The 23,366-nt window shown below is 43.3% G+C and overlaps 1 protein-coding gene across 7 annotated transcripts in view; it reads left to right on the forward strand.

Moving 5' to 3' along the window:
* Window positions 1-20,830, forward strand: part of TGIF2 (TGFB induced factor homeobox 2) — a 45,628-nt gene extending 24,798 nt beyond the window's left edge. For all 7 annotated transcript variants that reach the window (XM_081947868.1, XM_081947867.1, XM_081947865.1 and 4 more), the window contains one exon: window positions 17,426-20,830. In XM_081947868.1, coding sequence (XP_081803994.1) covers window positions 17,426-18,004 — 579 coding nt within the window. In that variant the 3' untranslated portion in view covers window positions 18,005-20,830. The remainder of the gene's footprint in view (window positions 1-17,425) is intronic.
* Window positions 20,831-23,366: the final 2,536 nt, after the last annotated feature.

The following is a 23,366-nucleotide window of genomic DNA, read 5'->3' on the forward strand; positions in this document are numbered from 1 at the left end:
CTCATTCAATCCGTTGGCAGGTGTATTTTGTACCCATTGAAATTTCTGGACACTTTTCAAGGTAACTCAGCATAGGCACTGAGAATGGCTAGCTCATGGCATTATATCCAGCTGTTCTTAATATGTCATTGCTGGAATCCAGTACTTTAATGCTTTTCTGTCAGTATTAGTCATTTTATACAACGTTATAGAAACTTCCAATTTATAAATTAAAGGGTGGCCTACTTTGTTTATGCTACAGATTTTTAGGGTAGCTAAATACTATGAAGAGCTCTAAAAGAGGTTTCCAGCCTGGTGAAATACATATAAGCAAAGCAAGTACAATTCACAGGAAGCAGAGCTTTGCATTCTGTGATATATAGAGATAAGATGTGAAATGGACTACTTGACCAGAAAATATATGTGGTGGTTGTGATAAGCATCTCCATAAAAATATCAGCCACGCAAAGGAAGGGAGGGAAGGAAGAATGGATGGATTTTCTCCTGCAATGTTAGCTTAGTTTACTTGTATTTCCTAAAAAGCCTTAATTCTAATTCATGTGATATATTTCTGTTTGAGATGTCCAAGTACAGAGAGCCTTGTTCAACAAATATTGGTGGCAGTCCATCTTAAGTAGGCTGTCTATGCAATTGCAATACGTTTCAGGCCTAACTTAATAAAAGAAAGTGAGTGCAAGGATTGATAGTAGGTTGGGCAGTTCACAGAGCATTCTCCTTGTTATGCAAAAGGCTAAAAATACGTTAATTATGGAATCCTATGCAATCCCAAAATGTAGAATATAGTTAATTGCTACTAAATAAATTGAAATTTCTGCGCCAGCTTTTAACTCTGATTTAAATTGGCTTTCTATAATAACATCCCTATAATACCTTAGCCATAATCCCCAATCCCCAAGCTGCAATGTGGACTTTATATTATTGAAAAAACTAGGATGATTATCTCTGACTTTTGGCATTTTGTAATAAATAACCTTCTCTAGAATGAAGTTTTTGTAAATCTGTTAAACTTTCTGATGTATAGTTGGAAAGTGCAATTGCAGCCTTGTCTATGATAACAACATGTTTTCTCATTCTAGGTCTTTGGCTCTACGAAAAAAAAATATTGGGATTGCAAACAAACAAACAAGCGTGGAACTGGCTTAAGTATATATAAGGCTATAATTTGGTTTATTTGGGTTTGATTATACAAAATGCATAAAGTCCGCTATTGAATTTTGCAATTTATATTTCATGGCAAATTTATTATATGATCCCAAGTTTCATACTCCCTGGTTAAACCACATCTTAAAGTAATGTGCAATTAGGGCTAAATTAGCTATTTTGTAATATATAGTTTATATTGGAGACTTTAACAATGGGTAATGTTTGAACTATTTATCAAATTTAACCACCACCCATCTCACTATCTAAGTAACTCCTGGCAGTTTGCCGATAAAAAGTCATAAAATCATATAAAAGATACAGTTAAAACAAAATTAAAACCAAATGACAAACAGATAAAAGCAAAGATAAAAGATAAGTTATGCTACATTGATGCCAATTGTATTACCAAATTTTTGCTTTTAGCGTGATAAGCAAGAGCTAACATGCTTAACTTGTATTATTCTAGACTAAACTGGTAAAGCAACAGCAGTAATGGTTTTTGCTGCTTGGTGTGCTAGGAAAAAAAAGACTATTATTCCAAGGAGTTTACAGTCAGCCATAAGAAAAAGTACAAGGCAGAGACAAGAAAATGACACATGAATGTGAACAAATTCTGTTACTTTTTTTTTTTTGTAATTTAGCTACTGTTGAGAATATGAAATCAAAAGGGCAAGTCAAAGGTTACATGAACAAGGCATGTTTTGAGATGAGGCATGAAAGGGAAATGGGGTCATATGTGACTCCTTGCAAAACCTTGTTGTATTGGTTTAACTTTCAGCTTCCACTCTGTCTGGCAAATCTTTCGTTGATCTCTGTACTTCCTCGCTTGCATTCTATGTTATTTAGATCAGTGGGTTTTTAGAATAACTTTGGATCTGCAATAGGAAAAATGAGCTGGCTATTATGATAATGTACCTGCAGCGAATACAGTCATTTCGTAGGATATAATAAACTCAGATTCGGAATAAGACAAATCTGTTTCTGGTTGGCTGCCTTGTTCAGAATCTCTTCTGTGAAGGTTGGGGGAGATCTATGGATCTCTTTCTCCTAGTCATGCCCAAGACATCATCCATACAAGACTGCCTGAGAAGAAAGTTCCCTCTTTTTTTTTTGCTTTGCTTATTCTCACCTACCTGGGTAAATAAGCTATTTCTTCACAATAAGCTACTTCTTCTGTTGAGTCATGGGCTATTTCCTTTGGTCGGAAGGGAAAGTAGTTAGTTAAATTAATCTAGTTGAACCACATAAAAGGATGTCCCTTGTTACTCTTGCTTCATATCTGGAGTTCCCCATTAACCCATTGGACCAAATTAAATACATCTGTAAGATGCTTTTCAATCAAGAATCACGATAAAGTTCATTGATGACAGTATTACTAGTATAGATAAAGTTCATTGATGACAGTATTACTAGTATAGATAAATCCAACAAGACCAAATTTTTGGTAGAGGAAAAAAACCTGATGTGATGTGTTTTTCATGTTTCTTCATGTGCTAACTTTGGAAAAGAAAATGAGGGAAAAGCAGGGTGGATAAAAATTGATGTTTTTTTTAAAAAACAAAATCAGAATTTTTAAAAAATTTAAATTGGATATTTAGGATTTTTATCAAATTGATTTTAATAAAATGCTTTTGGATTAAAAATCTATCTAAATATAGTTTTCCATTTAAGATACAATAATTAGTTTATTCAGCATAACGTGGAGCTTAGTTACGCAGCATGAGGCTGTATATTCTGCAATATTGGGACTTTCAGTGAGTCAACAGCAGGTCAGAGGAGGAGCTGCAGCAGGGCAGAGATGATAGTTGCTCTTTAAAAATTATGATTTAAATCGAGTCGATTTAAATCAAGCCTTTTTATTAGTGATTTAAATCGTGAATTTAAATCAAATCCACCCCGGTGGAAAAGGCAAAACATTTTGCTTTTGGAAGAAGAAGAAGTCTTAGTGTTGATAAATCAGATTGCACTTCAAGGAGAGACTGTTAATGCAGAGTTTCCTCAGAGCAAGAATCCAACCCATTAACTTGTAGAGTTAAGAGTGAATTGGCTTGACTTTCCAAGGTAGCCAAGCAGAGCACAATGTTATAAGAACACACAAGGGTAATGCAGGTCTCAGAGGCTCCTCCTAGCCCTTGTGTGTGTTTTACTTAATTTTGTTTCTGAGCAACTTGGTATTTCATAGTCTTGGAGACCTCCCCAGTCTAGAAATATGAAGAAAAGAGTTTCAGCCATACCTAAGTATCTGGATCCTGCAGTTATTGGCAAACAGTGCAACGTGAAAAGGTGGAGGAAGAACATTCTTATTCTTTTGAAAACAGCTTTTCTAAACATTCATAAATATTAAGGTGATTTTCTAAGACTTTCCCATCCTCTGGCCAAAATTTTAGGAGCCTGTCTTTCATGTAAATTTCATTGCGTCTATTTCTGTGTTTAAAAACACTTGCGTATTTCATTATATCGCCATAGAGAGTCAGTCTAGTGTAGTGTAGTAGCATCAGGCTAGAAACAGGAGACAGTGAGTTCTAGGTGCACCATAGGCACAAGGGCAGCTGGAGACCTTGGGCCAGTCAATTTCTTTCAGCCCTAGGAAGAGGCAATGGAAAACCATTTCTGAAAAATCTTGCCAAGAAGATTGACAGGGTCTTGTTTGGTCAGTTTGTAAGAATTGGACGTGATTGAAAGGAAGGGGGGGGGGAAATGCTACTAACAGTCCTATTGGGATTTCAGATACTTGTTAGCTTTAATTGTTTTTAATGTTGAATGTTAACAAAATGACAGTACTGCTTAAAAGGCAATACAAAGAAAGAGGCACGAAAGCCAGGAGAAAAGTAGAAAACACAACTTCCATTTTTATTCTATCCCAGGAGAAAAAGCGTTTCATTTCTTCCAATTTTCCCCCACCTTAGTCTTCACGACTCTAGAGAAAACGAGAAAAGGTAAACAATATTGTGATTGAAGAGAGATACTAAGATTGTTTTCTCTTGCTGAGCCCTGTGAAAAGCACACAGCACCCCTTGAAACTGCTCACGACCTTCCTCTTTTGCACGCAGACAGCAGTCTTTTACAGCAGACAACTAGCTTTCCCCATATAATGGGGATTGCTTGGGTGTCTGACATGCTGAGGAGCCAGTAGCATTCCTGAGGGTGTTCTGAGCTTCCTTTGACAGTTTGTTCCCATCTCCCCCCCACTGTCCAAGTCCAGCACACTCTCAGCTGGGATCTGACTGCACAAGAATGCTTACTCTGTTCTGCCCGGCTTGCTGGGAGTACAAATACTCTGATAACAAGTTTCAGCTCTTGCTTGTAGGCAGAAAAAGAGTTTTTGCTTGCCGCAAACTATTAAGATAGTCAAGGTCACTTTTTGTAATTCTAAAAGTAGCATAATTGGATCTCTGTCTCTCTCTCTAGATGTGTATGGGTGGGACTGAACATGACCCTAACTAAAAATTCTATGTAATGGGATGGGGGCCCCTTCTTTCATGCAACAAAGTTTGCATTTCTGGAATTTACCATCTTGCAATTGGTTTAATATATGGATTGAGAAGTTGGCCTTGGGATTTGCTGTTGCTGCTAAAACTTTGGAAAGCAAAATGATTCAGTTTTGCTTTAGAAGACTTGTAACTTCAGAGAGCTACAATAGAGTTGGATGAGGGTGCTTTAAATATATTAGAAAAAGTCGATAGTGTGGGAAGATTCCAACATCTCATTAGTGTTGCGATTGTGGCAACTTCGCCTGTGGACAATTCACATGAAATACTAATTTAATGCTTTGGAAGTGATAAAGTATACAAGCAATTGACCACTCTTCTTAAATTATACTATCAACCTTTAATTTTCTACCAGATGTTGCTAGTTTATTGTTTCTTAAGTAGAATGTCTCAAGAGTCAACATTTATAGGAATCTAGATTTGAGATTTAAAAAATGTCTCCTGTGTACATAGATGTTTAAAAGAAAAAAAAAGAGAGGGATTCCCTCTTTTAAAAAAAAATCTGTCTTCCAGATGTGTTTGGCTACAACTCCCAGTATGCTCAGGAAAAATGGCTGAAAACTGGGAATTCCAGGAAATGTATTTAGTGTCCCAATTTCTCTAAATCATGTTTTAAGGATGAGGTTAAACAAGTGTTATTTCGTGTGTGTGTGTGTGTGTGTGTGTGTGTGTGTGTGTGTGTGTGTAGAAAGTGATGGGAGATAAATTAACCATGGTGAGCTTTTTGGCAATAAAGAAAGAGGGACCTAGGGAGAGAGTAATAAAGTTACCATAATGTCTGTGGCACATAACCACATATTTGGAATGTAGATGAAATGAGGTGACAGCCAATATCTTATTTTGAGTATTTTGACCATTTTTGCTAAGGCTGTGCATGCTTTGAAATGAATTAGAATGAATTTTGTATGAGCAAAATTTTATTTTCTGCTATTCATAAATGAGTCTTTTTTTAAAGTTTCCGGGCAAAAAGAGGTACTTTTGCTTTAAGAAGTAGAATATTTTAATAAGTGGATTCCTGGTGGAAAAGCCTGAAGGGAACAAAACAAACAAACCCAGGGCGGCTTCAATGAATAGGGGAGAGGCACAGTGTTTGACAAGCCATGAACCTGGGAATTCAGAATGACCAGTTCATTTTCAAAACTGCAAGTTTATATCTTTGCAGCTGCATAATATAATGATACAAAAGGTGAAAGGGAATTTTGGTAACGTGCCCTTGAGGGAAAAATTTTTCAGCACTGTTGATTTGAAAAAGATAAGTCAATCTGCTTGATTTATATTTCTATAATTGTTTTCTTTGAAGCGTGCATGCATTTTCATGGTGCTTTCAAGAGGAGAAAAATTTGTATGGCACCCTAATGTATGAAACAAATTGCATAACTAGCTGCTCTGCCTCCCAGCAGTCTGTTAATCCACTTCTTATGGCGAATTCCTGCTGACCTTTTGGCAATTGATCAATAATATCACTAACTGGCTAGATTGAAATACCATTGCTTGTTTCAAAGGATACAATTGTACATGAGCCATCTGTTCAAACTTATGTGTTGCTGGTTCACCACTGTAAGCAAATATTCTGTAGAATTTTGTACGAGTTTGTTCAAATTCGAGATAGGCTTGGCAGTACATAAAGACCTGTATCATAGTAGGTTTAGTGTGTCGGAAGAAATAGAAAATCATAACAATTATCATAGAAATGATATTACGCCTTTTTATATTTGCAGCCGGGGAGTCACAGTCCCAATACATTTGGAGAATGACAAGTTGAGGAAAGTTTTTAAAAAGTAATCTTCAATTTGGTGGGCTGATTTCCTGTATTTAGCCTCCTTTTTCCTCTTGACTCCTTTTGAAGTTATTTTCCATTGTGGGAGGGGGAGTGGTCACGTGTGGGTATTCTCATAGCCTGATTGGTCCAAAGACTGAGAGCAAACGCTTAAATACTCCTGGCTTTCCTTTCCTCCCCGTTCCTCTCAGTCTTTTTGGTCCAATCACTTGAGAATCTGTGTGTAGGTAGGAATTTATTGAGTTGTTTTCTTTAATTGGGTCTGGATTTGGCTAATTGGGCATTTTAAATTGTTTCCAACAATTTTTAAATTTGCAGCTGTGGCCCAAAGGGACAGTTTCTGCCTCTAAGGTTTGGGGGGGGCCTCTTGGGGGCTTTTGCCTCCCTTCTCAGGGCGCGGAGCCTAGCCCGACTCCCGGGACTGCGGGGGTGCCGGCTCTGGGCAGCTGCAGCCGCGCCGAGGCTTTAAATTCAAAAAGCAGCCTTCGGCGAAGAACACGAGGTTTGGAGCGGCTGGGAAAGCCGCGGATCGCTGGAAACGGCGTTTTTCGCCCGGGTGCGATCTTTTTGGCTACGAGAAGAGCGAGCGAACGGGGGAGTGCGTGCGGGACTGCCGCGAGGCCCCAGGGTGCCACCAAGCCGCCGCTTTTGCAGCGGGAGGCTAGGGGAGCCGCGCCATGCGGTTTTCGTCCCTTTTTTTGCTGCGTTGGTGTGCCGGCGGCCATTTTGGATCGCGCCACGTGCGCGCGGCCTTTGCAAGTCGGTGGCTCTTTACAGGCCTTATTGCAGGCGAGCGGCCTAGCACAGGCCTTATTGCAGGCGAGCGGCCTAGCACAGGCCTTACTACTACGAAGGTCCAGGCTCCGAAAGGGCCTACAGCGGCCTTCTCTTCGCGTCTCCTGGACTACTGGACACGTGAGTAAGCGATGGAAAGGGACGCAGTCATTCCCCAGGGCCAGGACAAGGGCCCAGCTGGGGGGGAGCTAGCCCAAGGGGCCGGGGATCCCTCGGGTGTTCCAGGGACGGCCCAGCGTCCATCCAGGGCCTCCACTAGAGAGGAGGCAAGGAGGCATAGGGCATTGGAAAAGACCTTTGCCAGGGCCGAAAGACAGGCCAGGTCTGCGGGGCGGGCTTCAGCCAGCAGGTCTTGTTCGCCCATCAGGCCTAGATCGATCCAATCCTCTCCCAGAGGATTCAGCCCTTCTTCCCCCTCTGTCTCTCCGCCCAGGCCTCGCAGGCATTCTAGGCGGAGGGAGTCTCCCTCTCCTTCTCCCTCTATCTCTCCAAGGTTAGCAAGGGAGGATGAGGAAGATCCCTTGGAGGGTACTTCCAGGGGACCTGTGTCCTCACGCAGGCTGGCCCCTCAAAGGCCTGGCTCTTCTTATGGAGGGGGGGAGGATCTAGAGCATCTCCCTGAGAACATTAAGAGGCTTATTTCGACTGCTATTACTAGGAGCATTGCACAAAGAGATAGGGGTTCCCTTTCTGCTAGATCCCAGTACAGGGCATCGTCTCCGTCTATGGTAAGCGAGGCCTCAGCCCTGGGGGAGGAGAATCCCCAAGGTATGGGGTTCTCTGAGGATGAGGAGACTGCTAGGCCCGAGAGTCCTCCGCCCAAGGGGCTTTTTCACCCGGCCATGTTCAAGATCCTTCTGGGCAAGGCTAGGAAGACCACCAAGGTGGGCACAGGTGATCCTACGTTTCCTCCTCCAAGGGACCCAGATATGGCCATGTTTTCAAACACGGCCACTAACAAGGCTGAGATTCCGGCTCCCCCTTTGTTCATGGAGGTTCTGACCAATCAGTGGTCTCGTCCTTCCAATTTCCCTAACCCCGGGAGCAATGACCGTCGCTTCTATAATGTGGAGCAGACTTTTGCGAGTGCCATTCAGCTGCCTTCCATTGACGCCCCGGTGGCCGCCCTGGTATCTTCTTCCCCAGTGGTGTCTGGGGATGCGGCTGATAAGTTGAAGCCCGAAGACAAACGGGCTGAACTTACCTTGCGGAAGAACTTTAACGCCACAGCGTGGGCCATTAAGGCGGCGGCTGCTGCGTCTTATTTCAACCGGGCTACGGTTATGTGGTTACACAAACTCCAGGATCGCATCCCGATCCAGGACGAACGGTTGCACCAAGATCTGTTCAAGATCGTTGCGGCTGCCGAATTTTCCGCGGACGCGACTTTGGACGCAGTAAAATTCGCGTCCAGCGCCCTGGCCACCTCGGTGACCTCTCGCCGTCTCCTGTGGTTGCGTAATTGGCAGATGGATAATAAGGCTAAATGGGATCTGGCGGCCACCCTGTTCAAGGGCCCCACCCTCTTTGGGGAGGCTCTCGACCCAATTCTTGTCGAAAATAAGGACAAGAAGAAGATCCTCCCATCTTCTACTAAAAAGTCAGAGAATAGATCTCATCCTTACCGCAGGCAGTCTTATAGAGCATCTGAGTTTGATCACCAACAACGCTTTTCTTCTTTCAGGTCGGACAGACAGTTTTCGCGACAGCCCTATCAGGACAGGAATAGGTTCCAACATCAGTCCTGACGGCCCTTTCGGGGGGGCGGCGGTCGCCCGTACCGTAGGGGGAAGTGACTCGAACCCGAGTCGTCCCATAGGCGGCCGCCTGTCCCTCTACGTGGATCGTTGGGATGACATCACGTCAGACATATGGGTGAGGTCCACAGTTCGCCAAGGTCTCAGGTTAGAATTTCTCTCCACACCCCTGAACTCCTTCAGATCGTTCCCTCCGTCTCGGAGCCTGGAGCGCCGCCGCCTGATGGAGCAGGCAATCAAACATCTCCTGGACATTCAGGCGGTGGAGTTAGTCCCCTGTTTGGAGAGGGGGCTGGGCCACTACTCCAACCTGTTCGTGGTTCCGAAGAGTTCGGGGGGTTGGCGAGCAATTCTGGACCTCAAACGTCTGAACCGTTTCCTAGTGTACAGACAATTCAAAATGTCATCACTCAAGTCTATCCTTCAGGGCATCAGGAAGGGGGATTTCCTGGCATCGGTAGACCTCACCGAGGCCTATCTTCACATCCCGATCTTCCCTTCTCACCGCAGGTTCTTACGGTTCTCGCACGGGAACCAACATTATCAGTACAGGGCTCTTCCGTTTGGACTGGCCTCGGCCCCCCGCACCTTTACGAAGGTGCTGGCGGCTCTGGCAGCGCACCTTCGGGCTGTTCCAGTGAGACTACAATGTTACCTGGACGACGTTTTGGTCCAGGCGGGATCCCTTCCGCGGGCGATCTCAGATCTCCAGCTCACTATCCGGACTCTTCAGTCCCTGGGGTTCTCAGTAAACTTCCCCAAGAGCCATCTGTCTCCCTCCACTCGCATCCTTCATCTGGGGACGGTGATAGACTCGGAGGAGGGGGTGGTGCGTCTGTCTCAGGACCGTCAGGACGGGTTGCGCCAGCTGGCAGAAAAGGTCCGCGTAAGTTGGTCCATTTCGGTCCTCACGTTATCACAGTTGCTGGGCAAGATGGTGTCGTGCATTGGGATAATTCCGTGGGCCAGGCTCCATCTCCGCCCTCTGCAGTGGGAGCTCATTCCGTTCCAGAGGGACCGGATGAGCAACTCGCTCCGTACCCTTCGTCTTCCGGCGGGGGTGCGCGCTTCCCTTCGGTGGTGGACGTCTCCAGCCATTCAGATGGGCTGCTCCTTCTGGGAGCCGGACAGAGTGACAGTCACCACGGACGCGAGCTTGTTCGGGTGGGGAGCTCTGGTGGGTTCCCGCCTGGCTCAGGGCAGGTGGACCCAGACAGACCTCCGCCACAACATAAATTGGTTAGAACTAAAGGCGTCCAGGCTCGCCCTCCAACACTTCCGGTCCTCGGTGGAGGGCCGGCACGTGCTCCTTCTGACGGACAATGTGGCCACCAAAGCCCACATCAACCGACAGGGGGGGACGCGGTCTCGAGCACTCTGGCTGGAGGCTCTGAGGCTGGGCGCCTGGGCAGAGAAACACCTCTTGTCCTTGGTCTCGGAGCACATCTCCGGCCTCTCCAACCATCAGGCGGATTGGCTGAGTCGAGCCACTCTGGACAATGGCGAGTGGCAGATCCATCCGGACCTCTTCCGGAGGATTTGCCAGCGGTTTGGCGCGCCCCTGGTGGATCTCTTCGCGTCTCCGACGAACGCACATCTGCCCCGGTTCTTCACTCGCTTTCAGTCCCGGGGGGCGGAGGGGACGGACGCTCTCAGGAGCAGGTGGCCGGCGGGTCTCCTGTACGCTTTTCCCCCAATTCCGCTCATCCCGGGGGTTGTCAGGAAGGTGGTGGCGGAGAAGGCTCTGGTCATAGTGGTGGCCCCCTTTTGGCCCAGGTGACCTTGGTTTGTGGATCTCACCCAGCTATCGGTGGCTCCTCTGTGGAGGATTCCACGGGAGGAGGTGATCTTGCGCCAGGGGGTCCTGCTTCATCCGGAGCCCCAGTGGCTTCATCTGACCGCATGGTTGTTGAACGGGGATTGCTGAGGGCGGCTCAGCTGTCCTCGGGGGTCATCCGCGCCATCGAGGCTTCCAGGCGTCCGTCCACAAATCGCATCTACAACTCGACTTGGGACGCGTTCGTGAGGTGGTGCTCCCACAATCAGGTCTCCCCGACTAGAGCCACCATTCCTAATGTCTTAGATTTCTTGCAAAAGGGCTTAGAGAGCGGTCTGTCTCACAACACCTTGCGGCGTCAGGTGGCCGCTCTATCGTCAGTTCTGGGGGGAGTGGGCTCATCTTCATTAGCTCATTTTCCCCTGGTCAAGAGGTTTCTCAAGGGGGCGGCTAATCTCCGGCCTCCCCCTATCCACAGGTTCCCCACGTGGGACCTGCCCCTGGTCCTCAGAGCTTTAACAGGGGCCCCGTTCGAGCCGCTTAGGTCGGTTCATCTCAGGTTCTTGTCCCTTAAGGTAGTTTTTCTTGTGGCGATTACATCCGCCAGGCGTATCTCGGAGTTGGGCGCCTTATCATCCAAAGATGACCTCTGCCATTTTCATTCGGATAGGGTGGTGCTTCGGCTTGACCCTACCTTTCTTCCGAAGGTAAACACTCCGCTAGGACTTTGGGCGCTAGGGTGTCTTCGGCCACTATTGGCTGTTGGCTGCGTCAAGCCATCCAAGAGGCGTATGCGGCAGCAGGACGTCCCGTTCCTTCGGGGATAACGGCCCACTCTACTAGAAGTGCCGCGACTACGGCGGCGTGGGCCACTAGGGCCCCCCTTGAGGACATCTGTCGGGCCGCCACTTGGGTGTCCCCGACGCCATTTATCAGACATTATCGTCTAGATTTGTTCGCTTCGGCGGATGCGGCCTTTGGGAGAAGAGTGTTACAAAGGGTGGTGGCAGATACTCCCCTTGGGCCATAATTTTGGTTTGAGTATCCCTCCCTTGGGACTGGGCTTTGGTATGTCCCACACGTGACCACTCCCCCTCCCACAATGGAAAAAGAACGTTGGTCTTACCTGAACGTGTCTTTTCATTGTGGTAGGGGGAGTCGTCACGACCCACCCTTATTGGATGTTGGGGCCAAGGGGAGCCCGGGGTCCCTCCGGGGAGGACGGTTGTGTTTGTGTTTATTGTTTCAGTTCTGCTGTTCGCCTTCGAGGAACTGGGGAAGAAAGGAAAGCCAGGAGTATTTAAGCGTTTGCTCTCAGTCTTTGGACCAATCAGGCTATGAGAATACCCACACGTGACGACTCCCCCTACCACAATGAAAAGACACGTTCAGGTAAGACGTTCTTTTTCTGCAGAAGAAACTTTAAAAAAAGGTCAACAGTTTGCAATATAAATGTTAATGACCGTGAAAGAAAAAAAATCTGAAAACTAATTTTCCATCTCACAGGGGAGGGGATATTTGTGTTTCAGTGTTTCAATTTCAGCTTCTAGAGAGTCTTGTCAATTTTATTCATTTACTGCCAAGTTGGATGTATTTAATGGATTGATGTGCTGCCATGGTTGATACTCAGGTGGCTCAGAATTCTATGATGTGAAAGCTTTGAAGGGGTGAAATACCACTGAGACAAGTGTTCTCTCTCTCTCTCTCTCTCTCTCATCTATCTATCTATCTATCTATCTATCTATCTATCTATCTATCATCTATCTATCTATCTATCTATCATCTATCATCTATCTATCTATCTATATGCTGTATTTGTACTGATAAATAAATAAAGGGAGACTAGTATAGATCTATTTCGAGCTAATTAGCTCTCATCAGCTAGCCATACCCTTACTGGGATTTGAACCTGGGCTGTATTATATCTTAGGCAGGAGTCTTAGCCACTAAGCCACAGGCTCGCCTCCTTATCTGTTGAGCCAGGGAAATAGGTATGTATTTGTGTTACAACCCCTGGTATGTCTAAATATGGGAGGAAGGTCACTACTCCCTCTTTCTGTCCTTCGGCTCATCAGAGAAGACCATGCAGGCAGAAAACCATATTTTTATTTTTAATGTTGCCTTTTTATATTTGTGTTGTATTTGTACTGATAAATAAATAAAGGGAGACTAGTATAGATCTATTTCGAGCTAATTAGCTCTCATCAGCTAGCCATACCCTTACTGGGATTTGAACCTGGGCTGTATTATATCTTAGGCAGGAGTCTTAGCCACTAAGCCACAGGCTCGCCTCCTTATCAGTTGAGCCAGGGAAATAGGTATGTATTTGTGTTACAATCAAAAAGATATATATATCTTTGTGTTTGTGATTGTCTTACGATCAAATACACACACACACACACACACACACACACACACACACAACATCAGTGTGGTGCCTCATGTAAGCAGACTTGAGAGCACAACTAGTATGTAACCCAGTACAGCAAACTCAACATGATCTGCTGCCATGAGAAAGGATCCAGCTCAAACGTATACTAAGATTCTGTATGTTTTGCTAGGAATCATCAACAGACCCATGAGATTGAGGCAAAGAAAGAAGATGTTAGAAACTTGCTTTACTTTGCACCCTGCGTTCGTCCTGTTGTGAGCGCTTAAAAAAAAACTTCAGGGAACAAGTTCAGAGCCACATTGATGATCTGGAAAAAAAAGTGTGATGAATAATGTTGAAGTTTTCCAGAAAATAATACCATTAATATAGATCTGCCAGTTAGCATATTTTAACCCTGTTTTCTCTCCTTGCAATAATTTAAATTGCCTTTATTTACATCAAATTACTCTCTTGGGAGGGAAACCATCCAGGTACGTGACATCAAGAACATGACATCTTTAGCCTTCCTCAATCAATCTCTTGAGAATTTGGGGAACCAAGATCCGATTGCATGAAGGGGTACCCGTCTTGGGGCATAAGTGGTTTTATATAGGAGGCAAATATACAAAAATAAGCTGTGAGTGGGTGGGTCTAGTAGTCTAGATAGTCTAGCTAGCAGCATTTGTATTCTATTCCAGAATAAGAACTATTCTGGTCTATACAGTTTGACAAGAATAAACTTGGTTCTAACTAGAGACAGTCATTTTATAGTCTGGTACTCTTTCCATCAAGTGAACATTGGGCTTTGCTCATAAGAGCATAAGTATCTTAGTGTATCTTGTACATGGTATATATCAGTCATAGGTATTCTGTGTCCCAGAGTAGCCAGTAATGTGTCTTCAGGAAGTTCATAGCTCTGTACTGGAGGATACTAGCACTCTTTTCATTAATCCTTTACCTAGCAGCTGGTATTTATAATATGCAAGGTGCAGTTTTGGTGGTTGTGTTTACTAATAGCCATTGGTAGCCAGATTCTCTGCTATATTCATATGGTTGCCATTTAAAATATTTAAATTGGTGTCTATCACCCCTTTTCAGATTCTTTGTCTGAGCTCTATGTCACAGCTTATGCATTCTGTAATCAATTGCATGTCTTATTAGTCCTGAATTACTTCAGATTTAGTTGCACTTTAATGAACATTAAAAAAAACCCTTTCTACTATTTGCACTTTGTACACTATATGCAATTGCATATAATTCTAATATATCCCTTCTTCCAAGCTTAACCCCCTAATTTCTGGAGTCTTTCACAGCAAGCTGACGGTGGCTGAACTCAAAATCTTAATAAGGCAGACATACCTTTCCCAAGAAATGCAAAGGCTGTTGTCAGAATTGGCTAGGTAGAAACTGTAATCTAGAGGCAGAGTGGACCACCTGCAAATAACTTAGATGTGTCCATGAGTCACCTGGCGTTGAATTTGATTTGAAGAAAGCTTTACCGTTGAGCAAAAGAATTGCCCTACAGGTTCCTTTGATCTCGAACCAATTAAGGAATGATCATCTCTTTGTAGATAAATTGTATGAATCAAACTTTGGGCAGGCAGTTTTTGTTTTTACAAAATCAGCCTTTGAAAGTAATAAATAAGTTGCCAAATTAAGGCTGAAAAGAAGTAGACTGGAACTTTGAAGGTGTGTGATCATAAACTACAATGCTCTGGCCTATACAAAGGAAACAGCCAACATACTTCTTATTCACTTTTCAACATATCTGGCGTGAGAGAAGGTATGCCAGGAATCTTGGAAGAAATATTCCGTGCTTTTACCCTGTGCTGGCTGGGCAGATCCCAGCTTGTAACACAGAAAAAGAGAAATTCAAATGACAACTGAATAGCCCTATTCTTGTCCCTCAAAGTGAAAACAGGTGGAAGGAATGCAGAATGTTTTCAAACCTGCATTGTTTGTCTTGTAATCATGGTGTTACAATCATAACGTCTATTTCTGTTCTGAGCTTCACCTGAATGGAAGTGTTTTCTATTTTCTTTTACAAAACTTCTGTCCCGAGGAATCATGAAAGTATGTTCAGAGTTCTTAAAGCTTTCTTGGATGCAAAATAAATTGTAAATGGTGCTTTTTAGTTAAATGGTGTTTTTTTTTTAAGTCAGGGAGTTTTTAGTATATATACAGTGTGTGTGTGTAAAACACACACACACATGTTTGTTTGTTTATTTATTTATTTATTTATTTATTTATTTTTTATTTATTACCAGATATATATATATCTCCTTGTTTTCAATTTGTGCATTTCCGTTTCCTTGGCCACTTTTTAAAGGACCTTGAAAAAGCTCCGAAAGCAGTATCTTTTTCGGGATGAGATAATGTGTATGAAATTGGGAAAGCTAATCACTTAGTGATAGTTGGCTAAAGTGTCACTGTGATGTTTTTGAAACTTATTTTGGGGTAGTCCTTCCCACAGTGGATTGGTAGAGTGGAGGGACCATGTGCTTGAGAGAAAGGACATTGTTATACTATACTTGTATACAGGTAGATAGCTTTGGGAAAAAAAAGATTTTACCTTTAATTGAAAAAGTAATGAATCTGAATATAGTTAAGTTAGTTATTTCATGTACAGGTAGTCCTCGACATATGGCCATTTGTTCACTGGCCCTTTGAAATTGTAATCGTGCTGAAAAACAAAACTTACAAGCCACCCTGAAGTTGTGGCCATTGTAGCCCATCCATGTTCACATGATCAAATTCCAGGCATTTGACATCTTCCCAGAACTTCTAACTGCACTGCAATTTCCCAATCAGCCTACTCCCTTTGGCCATCTTACACAGCAGCACTTAAGCAGTGGCAGTGACAGGACTGGGGCCGAAGAAATGAGAAATACCTACTCAAGCCTTACACCATGGCCAGTTATGCCAGCACAAATTTCCAATTGCTCCCACCACCTTGCACTCCACAAGCTTTGCTGTGCCTCACTGAATATTGTGTAGTTCTCCAAGCTGTGCTCACCATTCCTTCTCTAAGCTGCATATCCCATTCTCAAGATCCTTTGGAAACCTTCTGGTCTTCCACATCTCATGAGGACAGGCACGCAGTTTGGAGAACAGCAGGAACCCAGTTCTTGACAGTGTTTCAGAAGACCATTCCTCAAATTGTGAGTGCTATTTCTTCTCAAATTGTGAGCCTGTTCTCTGGGCAAGCCCTCACAAGACATGAGGAATATCAGGCTTCTGGAGGGCTGTAAGAATGGGGCACTTGGCTTGGAGAAGAAATGGGGCACAAGGGTGGGAGAATGGGCTAAGGCAGCCAAGGTCAGTAGGATGAAGCAGAGCTTGGGGAGTGGACCGTGGTAGGGAAAAGGGGCTTTGCATAGTAGTGCTGGCATGGCTGGTCGTGGTGTGAGCTTGAGGTGGCTTTTCTCAGTGGCAGAGACGTGGCACTGGGCCTGAAATAGAGGCCTGGAGACAGAGGCAGCTGACTGAGACTTCTGATGGCCCTGGGTTCTACTTCAGCCTCAGCAGTGATACTGCCACTACTGAGTGTTGCTGTGCAGGGCTGGCAAAAGTGCATAGTGAGGGGAGAGAAAAGTGAAGGGGGGGGAGTTGCAGAACACCTGCAATCCTAACCATTGGTGGGCTAGATGGAATGGCTGAGGCTTCCTGGGTGCACCAGCTTTGTGCCTGATGGTTGAGGCTCTGGCTTTGGCTGCACTGCAGCATCCCGTCAACCTGCCAGGCGTCCCCCATCCCCTGTGTCATCCCTGCACTTCTACCTGGGACTCTCTCTACTTAACTACTCATAACTCTCTTTTAACAATGATCTGATTCCAATTAAGTCAGAGGACCTTACGTAGACATAAGTACCTGATTAAAAAAAAAATCTAAGCTTAAGACCATGCAAGCTGTGAAGGTAGTTGCATTTCAAAAAAAAAGTGGATTGGTCCAGAGCAAAAATGAATAAGTTTAACTTAACCTGTTCTTATAAATAGAAAATAATTTTTGCATTTCAGTCTCAGTCTAGTCTGCCTCAGGAGGCTTGTTTGTAATATAAGAAAGAAAAATAATGCGGTGCCACTGAATTTTCCCTACCCTTTCCCTTAATTTTTAAACTTCTCTCTCAATTGTGGCTGTTCAATGGTTTACTTAAACGTCTCTGTACGGCTGGTTGTATTTGCGCCGATTCTACTGGTAGAAAGTTGAGAGAGAGAGAGAGGCCATTTTCCCGCCACAACCTTGGGATTTGCGTTTCACGTAGGTCTTCATCCAACTTCAGGTGTACCTAATGCCACCCTCTTGATATTTTTCTTCCAGATTTGCAATTGGTTCATCAATGCCAGGCGCCGACTTCTCCCTGATATGCTGCTAAAGGATGGCAAAGACCCAAACCAGTTCACCATTTCTCGCCGAGGCACCAAAGCCAGTGATGTAGCACTTTCCCGTGGAGCTGCTGCAGGTTCTGGACTCTTGATGGTGCCTCCTGCTGCTGCTGCAGCCACTACATCCAAGGTCCTCTCCATGTCCGTGTGCCCCCCCGTGATCTGCCAGACTTCTCGGCCACTGGCTGGCAACTTGACTGTGATGACTGGCGACCTAGAGAAACGGTCCATGCTGCAGCGGATTGAGCTGGAATCCCATACCAAGCAGTCGCAGCTGAGTGCAACAGGCAACACGTTGGCTCTTCTCACCCGGGCAGATGCCTCCAGTCCCACCAATGGACTCTTCAACACGCCTCCTCCCACACCACCTGAGCTCTTCGGAGAGGACTTCAGCAGCTTCCAGTTGCTGGTGGAAGTGGCTCTGCAAAGAGCAGCTGAGCTTGACTCACAGAAGCTGAGTGGGCAATTGCCTCCTTCACCACAGAGAGAATCTTCTCCAGCAAAAACCAAGTAACTTCCTGCAGCCTCTGGTTTCCTCTTGGAAGCAGCCTTTTCTTTTTCCCCCAGGATTTCTTTTTGGTTGGCTTTTGCAGCGAGAGCTCCCATTAGAAGTTAATGCTGTGATACGGTTTCTTGTGATACCGGGAACTGTTATGGTGGAAGCCTCCATTTTCCTCTATGCTGCCAGCTGACCTTGGACACAAGGCACCCCCAACTTTACATGAACATTTCCCTCAAAGGAGGAGGGCACACTACTTCCATCCTTTGGGTTGGCATCAGGCTATATGGAGCCAGTCAGTATCTCTCTGAAGCCGCCCGGAGGAGATGGTCTGTCTGTTCAGGGGTTCCTGGCTCCAGGCTGTTCTTGGAAGGTCCCCAAATTTGAACATCTTCTGAGAAGATGTAGTTGCTGGTTGATGTTTTTATAATGCTTGACTCTTTTTTTAAAAAAAAATGGTGGAGGATTTAGACAATTCTTCTTACCTCCTTCCCGCCCCTCCCTTCTTCCCTCAGATTTTCAAAACTTACTGACATGGACTAGGACGAGAAAACAGTCCAAAGCAATTTATCAGAAACAAATACTCCCCTCCCCCTTTGATAACGGAAGACAAGCAAAGAGCTATTTCACCACCTTCGTCTTTTTTTTTTTTATACAGTACATGCTATTAATTTTAAGTTCCTTGACGGGGGCAGGGAAATGTTTCTGTTCCCCTCTCATTTTCTTTTAAAGTTGTACCATGTTGTAGCATATTGTTGAACTGGTGTGAATATGTGGCTGGTCCTTACATCACATCCAATGGGAGCCTCCCATAACGAACAAACGAATTGGCAGCCTTTAAAGATTGTGGCATTCTTCTTTCTGTTGGATAGGAAGAGCAGTTGAGCGTCACCGTGTGAATCTTGGTGCCAGTAAAAGAAACTTAAAAGCATTATGGTGCTTTGGATGATCCACTTTAGGTGTTGGCAGAAATTTAGCTGGGGTTTTTTTTTTGGATAACAGGGCATTCTTCTGTCTACTCCTTCTTCCATTTGTCCTGATAAGTACAACGCTAGAAGAGAGAGAGGACTATGCTGGCAGAAGGGTAGCCATAAACCTCCGGAGAGGGCATTTCAAAAGTGTGGAGGAGTAAGAAACTAAAAACAAATTTTTTGAAATGTGAAGTTGCTTTAAACAATGCTTTCTCCTTTTTAAATTTTGGACACGAACTGTATCTCTGTGTGACTTTGGGAATCTTGTGGCATCTCTGACAGATGCGCTGACAAAACTACCTATACAAATCAACAAGAATTCATTCTGACTTGGGTATTTTAGTATCCTTGCTTTCATCATGCTGAATGTAGTTGCTCCTTTGCTGATGGAGCAAGGGTGCCCTCTCATGGCCAAGAAGGGAAGTCATGCAGATCAGGGCTTCTATTCTACTGGCGATTCTGATGATCACTCACTCCCATGTGATGTTCATATGTCTATAGTCCTAATGGACCCAGTAATAGTTTATTATTCAAAGTTAGAGAAAAGGGGTACGCTTTGAATTTAGGTGGAGGGAAATCAGGGCTTGTCTGTTGATCATTTAGAAGACAGACCAGTAAGAATGCATTCATCTTTTCATATCCTCTTTTGTCCTGAGTTCAAGACCTCGCACAAGAATGGCATACCCTGGGTGGTGGTATGGTCAGCCACCTCTTTTTTTGAATAGTGCTGTTTCACTGTAAATGTAAGTTAAATAGTGATCTATTATATACACCTATATATCTATCTTGAGAAACACTAATGTTAGAGGGTGTTAGCCTAATTATTATGTTGCATGAATAGTAAAGATAAAAGCCCATCAGAGCACAACTTTCTCTCAGATAATCTTTGAACCAGGCCTAGAAGCCGATGATTGATTTCATGGTAGATTTTGGGAGGAGAATAAACGCTTTGTAGGAAAATTAGAGCCCCAAGTGGGGAGGCCTTATGGCTTCTATCAATGTTGAGAGTGCCTTCCCCCTCAACCTTCTCCCCTTCCCCTAGAAAGTGCTACTAAGACAATTATAAAACAACCCACAATTGCTGCTGGACACAGCCTTGTCTTTCTCCTTTTGGTGCTCTTTGACCCTTAGTCCCATGTCATTGATGGGATGTAGTGAACTGTGCCTAGAGAGCTGCCATTTCAACCCAAAGTCATCTTTAAAATAACCCAAAGGTGCTTCCCCGCCCCCTGTTAAAAAGCTCACAGAATTGCCTTGGGAAAAGCTTAAGCTGTTCATTTTTTGCTATTTTGTTTGAGGGCATTCGTCAGTCTTGTGTCCAGTTTTCATCCCTAATTGAATTCTGGATGGTGAACATATCAGTCCTTTGATCTCTTTTTCAAATCCTTTTAAAAGGAAACCACTGAAGGTTTTCTAGAATGTGCAGCAACATTTCATTTTCTTATTGTTTGGAATTGGGCATTATTTTAGTGTACTATTGAAATGGAAATTCCTTGAACAGCTGGGTCCCAGGTCCCTCTTAAATACACCTTTGGCTAGTAACGTACTTGACTTTAATGGTACATACATCACTGATTTCCTTTAGAGTGGGACCAGTGTGATTAAATAATATACAGGATATCTTAATGGGCTGTAGAAAGTGCCTAAACAGATCTGAAACTTTAGTATAAAAGAAAATTTAAAATCCAGTTCCTACAATGTGCTGCTCTTTGTTATACTGCTGTACTTTGTCCTAATGATGCAAAGATATTGTTTCAGGTGGGATGGGAACTTTGCAAAAGAGAAAATATTCTTTTGCTTGAACTTTATGGAGCAGAACTACTGTAAATAACTTTTGAATTTTTTTTAATCAATAAAGTTTTTTTTAAAAGATACAATGCCTAGCAAGTGCATCATCTTCAGTAGTGAAACTAATGTCTGAATTGGATGGTATGAAATTGGATGGTATGAAAAGATTTAATTTTAGCACCATTTTTTCTGTTTATAATAGATTTTAAAGAGATAGTAGCAGCACCATGATAAGATGCAGCAGGCTAAATCACAGCTATGCTTCTGGGTTCTATAAAATACTTGTGTTTCTCAAAATCCTGTGGTGGTGAGATTATTCTTGGGAAGCACCCAGCCTGGCAGGGAGGAGGGATCAAGTGCAGAGCTATCCTGGAGTCACTATGCGACTGCAAAATCATGAGGGCTGACATCTACCCCCTCCCCCAAGTTCTCATTGTTCACAGATTGGGGAGATTCCTGTATTATAGGCAGAATGTAATAAAATAGTTAGCTGGAAATCTGCATATGTGGGTCTGTTTGGTTGTGCCTGACAATTTAAAGAGGCTATGTCTGGAAAACTTCCCTCTTTAAAGATAGGGGAAATAGACCTCTACAATCTGAAATTTCTGGTGAAATTAGCCAGATAGATGATTTATTTTTCTGAAGAATTAACCTCCAAAACAGGAACAAGTGTTGCTTCTTGCAGCCACTTTGTCTAATTTGCCCCATTCATTTCTCTGTGAGGATAACTCATCTTACTTGATCTATTTTGTGGCCTCATGTAGTAAGAATTGAGACGTTGATGGGTGGAGAACATCTGGTGCTGTTTTCAAATGGGCATTGAAAAGATTAGTATTGTATGAGCAGCTGAGTTGGAGACTTCTCATCCAGACCAGCTGTTTCCAAACTGACTTTTAAATGACCTAATTACAATTCTGTTGTCATTTGGTTAGTGACTAACATTTGGTCTCATGTTCATGTTTTTTCTTAATGGGGATAATCGTATTACACAGGCAGTCCCAGAACAAAAACATACATCTCACATAATGTACATGTTGCCTAGCACCTAATACGTTTTTTTAAAAAAAAAAAAAACCTGGGATGATCTCATGAAGCTTGGCATTACAATTCTACTTGGAAGAGTTTTTCATTTTCAAAACACAGGGTTATTGATAATGCTTGAAGCACTCAGAACATAGTGTTTATGTTTCTGATGTAAAAGTGGAGTAGAAAAATATATGTGTATAGTAGGAGGTCTACTTTGTGTTTCTAGTATTCTGGTGTAAAAGTGCAGTGTAAAAACATTTGTGTGAGATTTGTAATTACTGTGTTTTAAGGAAAGTGAATGGGTGGACAAAAAGGTTTTACAAAGCAAGATAAATAAGTAAGTGACCACATGTTACGATTGTTATACTTCACTAACTTGTATAGATGTCATACGTATATAGGGAGGGATTCAGAAGCAAATGAGTATGCTACATAGGCTGAACTGCAAGCTACAAAATGGATTTCTTTCCAAAATGAGTCAGGCTCAGAGTTTGTCAACCTGAGTCAGACCCACAGCTCATTTGCCAGCCTCATTATGGTCAGAAATAGGTTGTGATGTAGGCTTTCTTGCTGGTATCTGAGAGAATGCTAGTGTGTGTGTATCTGTGTGTGCCTGATTTAGAGTTCTTTCACAATGATTTTCTGCATATTTTTAGCATACATGATCAAATCAATCAGAGGTGGAAAACCAAAGCATGCAGAGCAATTATCGTAGAGGAGTCCTAACTGATGTAACAGGTAGAAAAGTACTGATCTAGACGTAGACAGGCTGCTGACTTATAGAATGCCAAGACTTCAGTAAATAATATTTTGTTTTCTTGGACAATAAACAATAGATTTAATCTGTAACTTGAAGAGGCTCAAGAAGGGCTGTGGTACCTTTTTTTCTTAGTTATCCCATCTATATTCAGTACAATAAATTAGCAAAATAGTCACACTGTTAGTGGTGAGAAAAGTTAAGTTCTTCTTTTGCGATGGTTTTTGTACACAGAATGTTATCCAGCATTAAAACGCTTCCTGTCTCCAATCATGATGGTAAATCATTTTCTGGGAAATTCTTCCTGATAAATACTGATTACCTTGATCTAAATGGTAATTTATCTTAATGCTAAATGATAGGTACAAAGCACATTCATATGTGCAAACAGCATAAATACAATTAATTGCAATGCAGCATAAACATCGCAAATTGATCAAACTCAACTGGAGTGCTCATTAAGATGAAATGAATATAATCAACAGAAGGCAATAGAAGAGGTTTTTATTCGTAGTCTTTCCACACGGAGCTAAATTATACTTGCCTCTTGGGTGCTAATGTTCAAAGGCTTTAGAGAAATTTTTCAATGACTGATTTTAGTCTCTTATAAAATAAATGAACCAAAACACAATAATTTTGCAAAAGAATTCTGTCCCAGGAAATCCTGGTGTTAACATCTTTGTTTAAATGACATTTTTCTTTGAGAGATTTTTTTAAAAAAAAAGAATTTTCAACTCGTTCTTCTACCTACCTTGCTAGTAGGAGGGGGGGAAAATCAACAATGGCTTCTTGAAACATTTCCACGCCAGCTTTTATTTTGGATATTTCTAAATGT

The sequence above is a fragment of the Natrix helvetica genome, assembly GCF_964273705.1.
Source record: "Natrix helvetica genome assembly, chromosome: 3".
In the NCBI taxonomy this organism is placed as follows: domain Eukaryota; kingdom Metazoa; phylum Chordata; class Lepidosauria; order Squamata; family Natricidae; genus Natrix; species Natrix helvetica.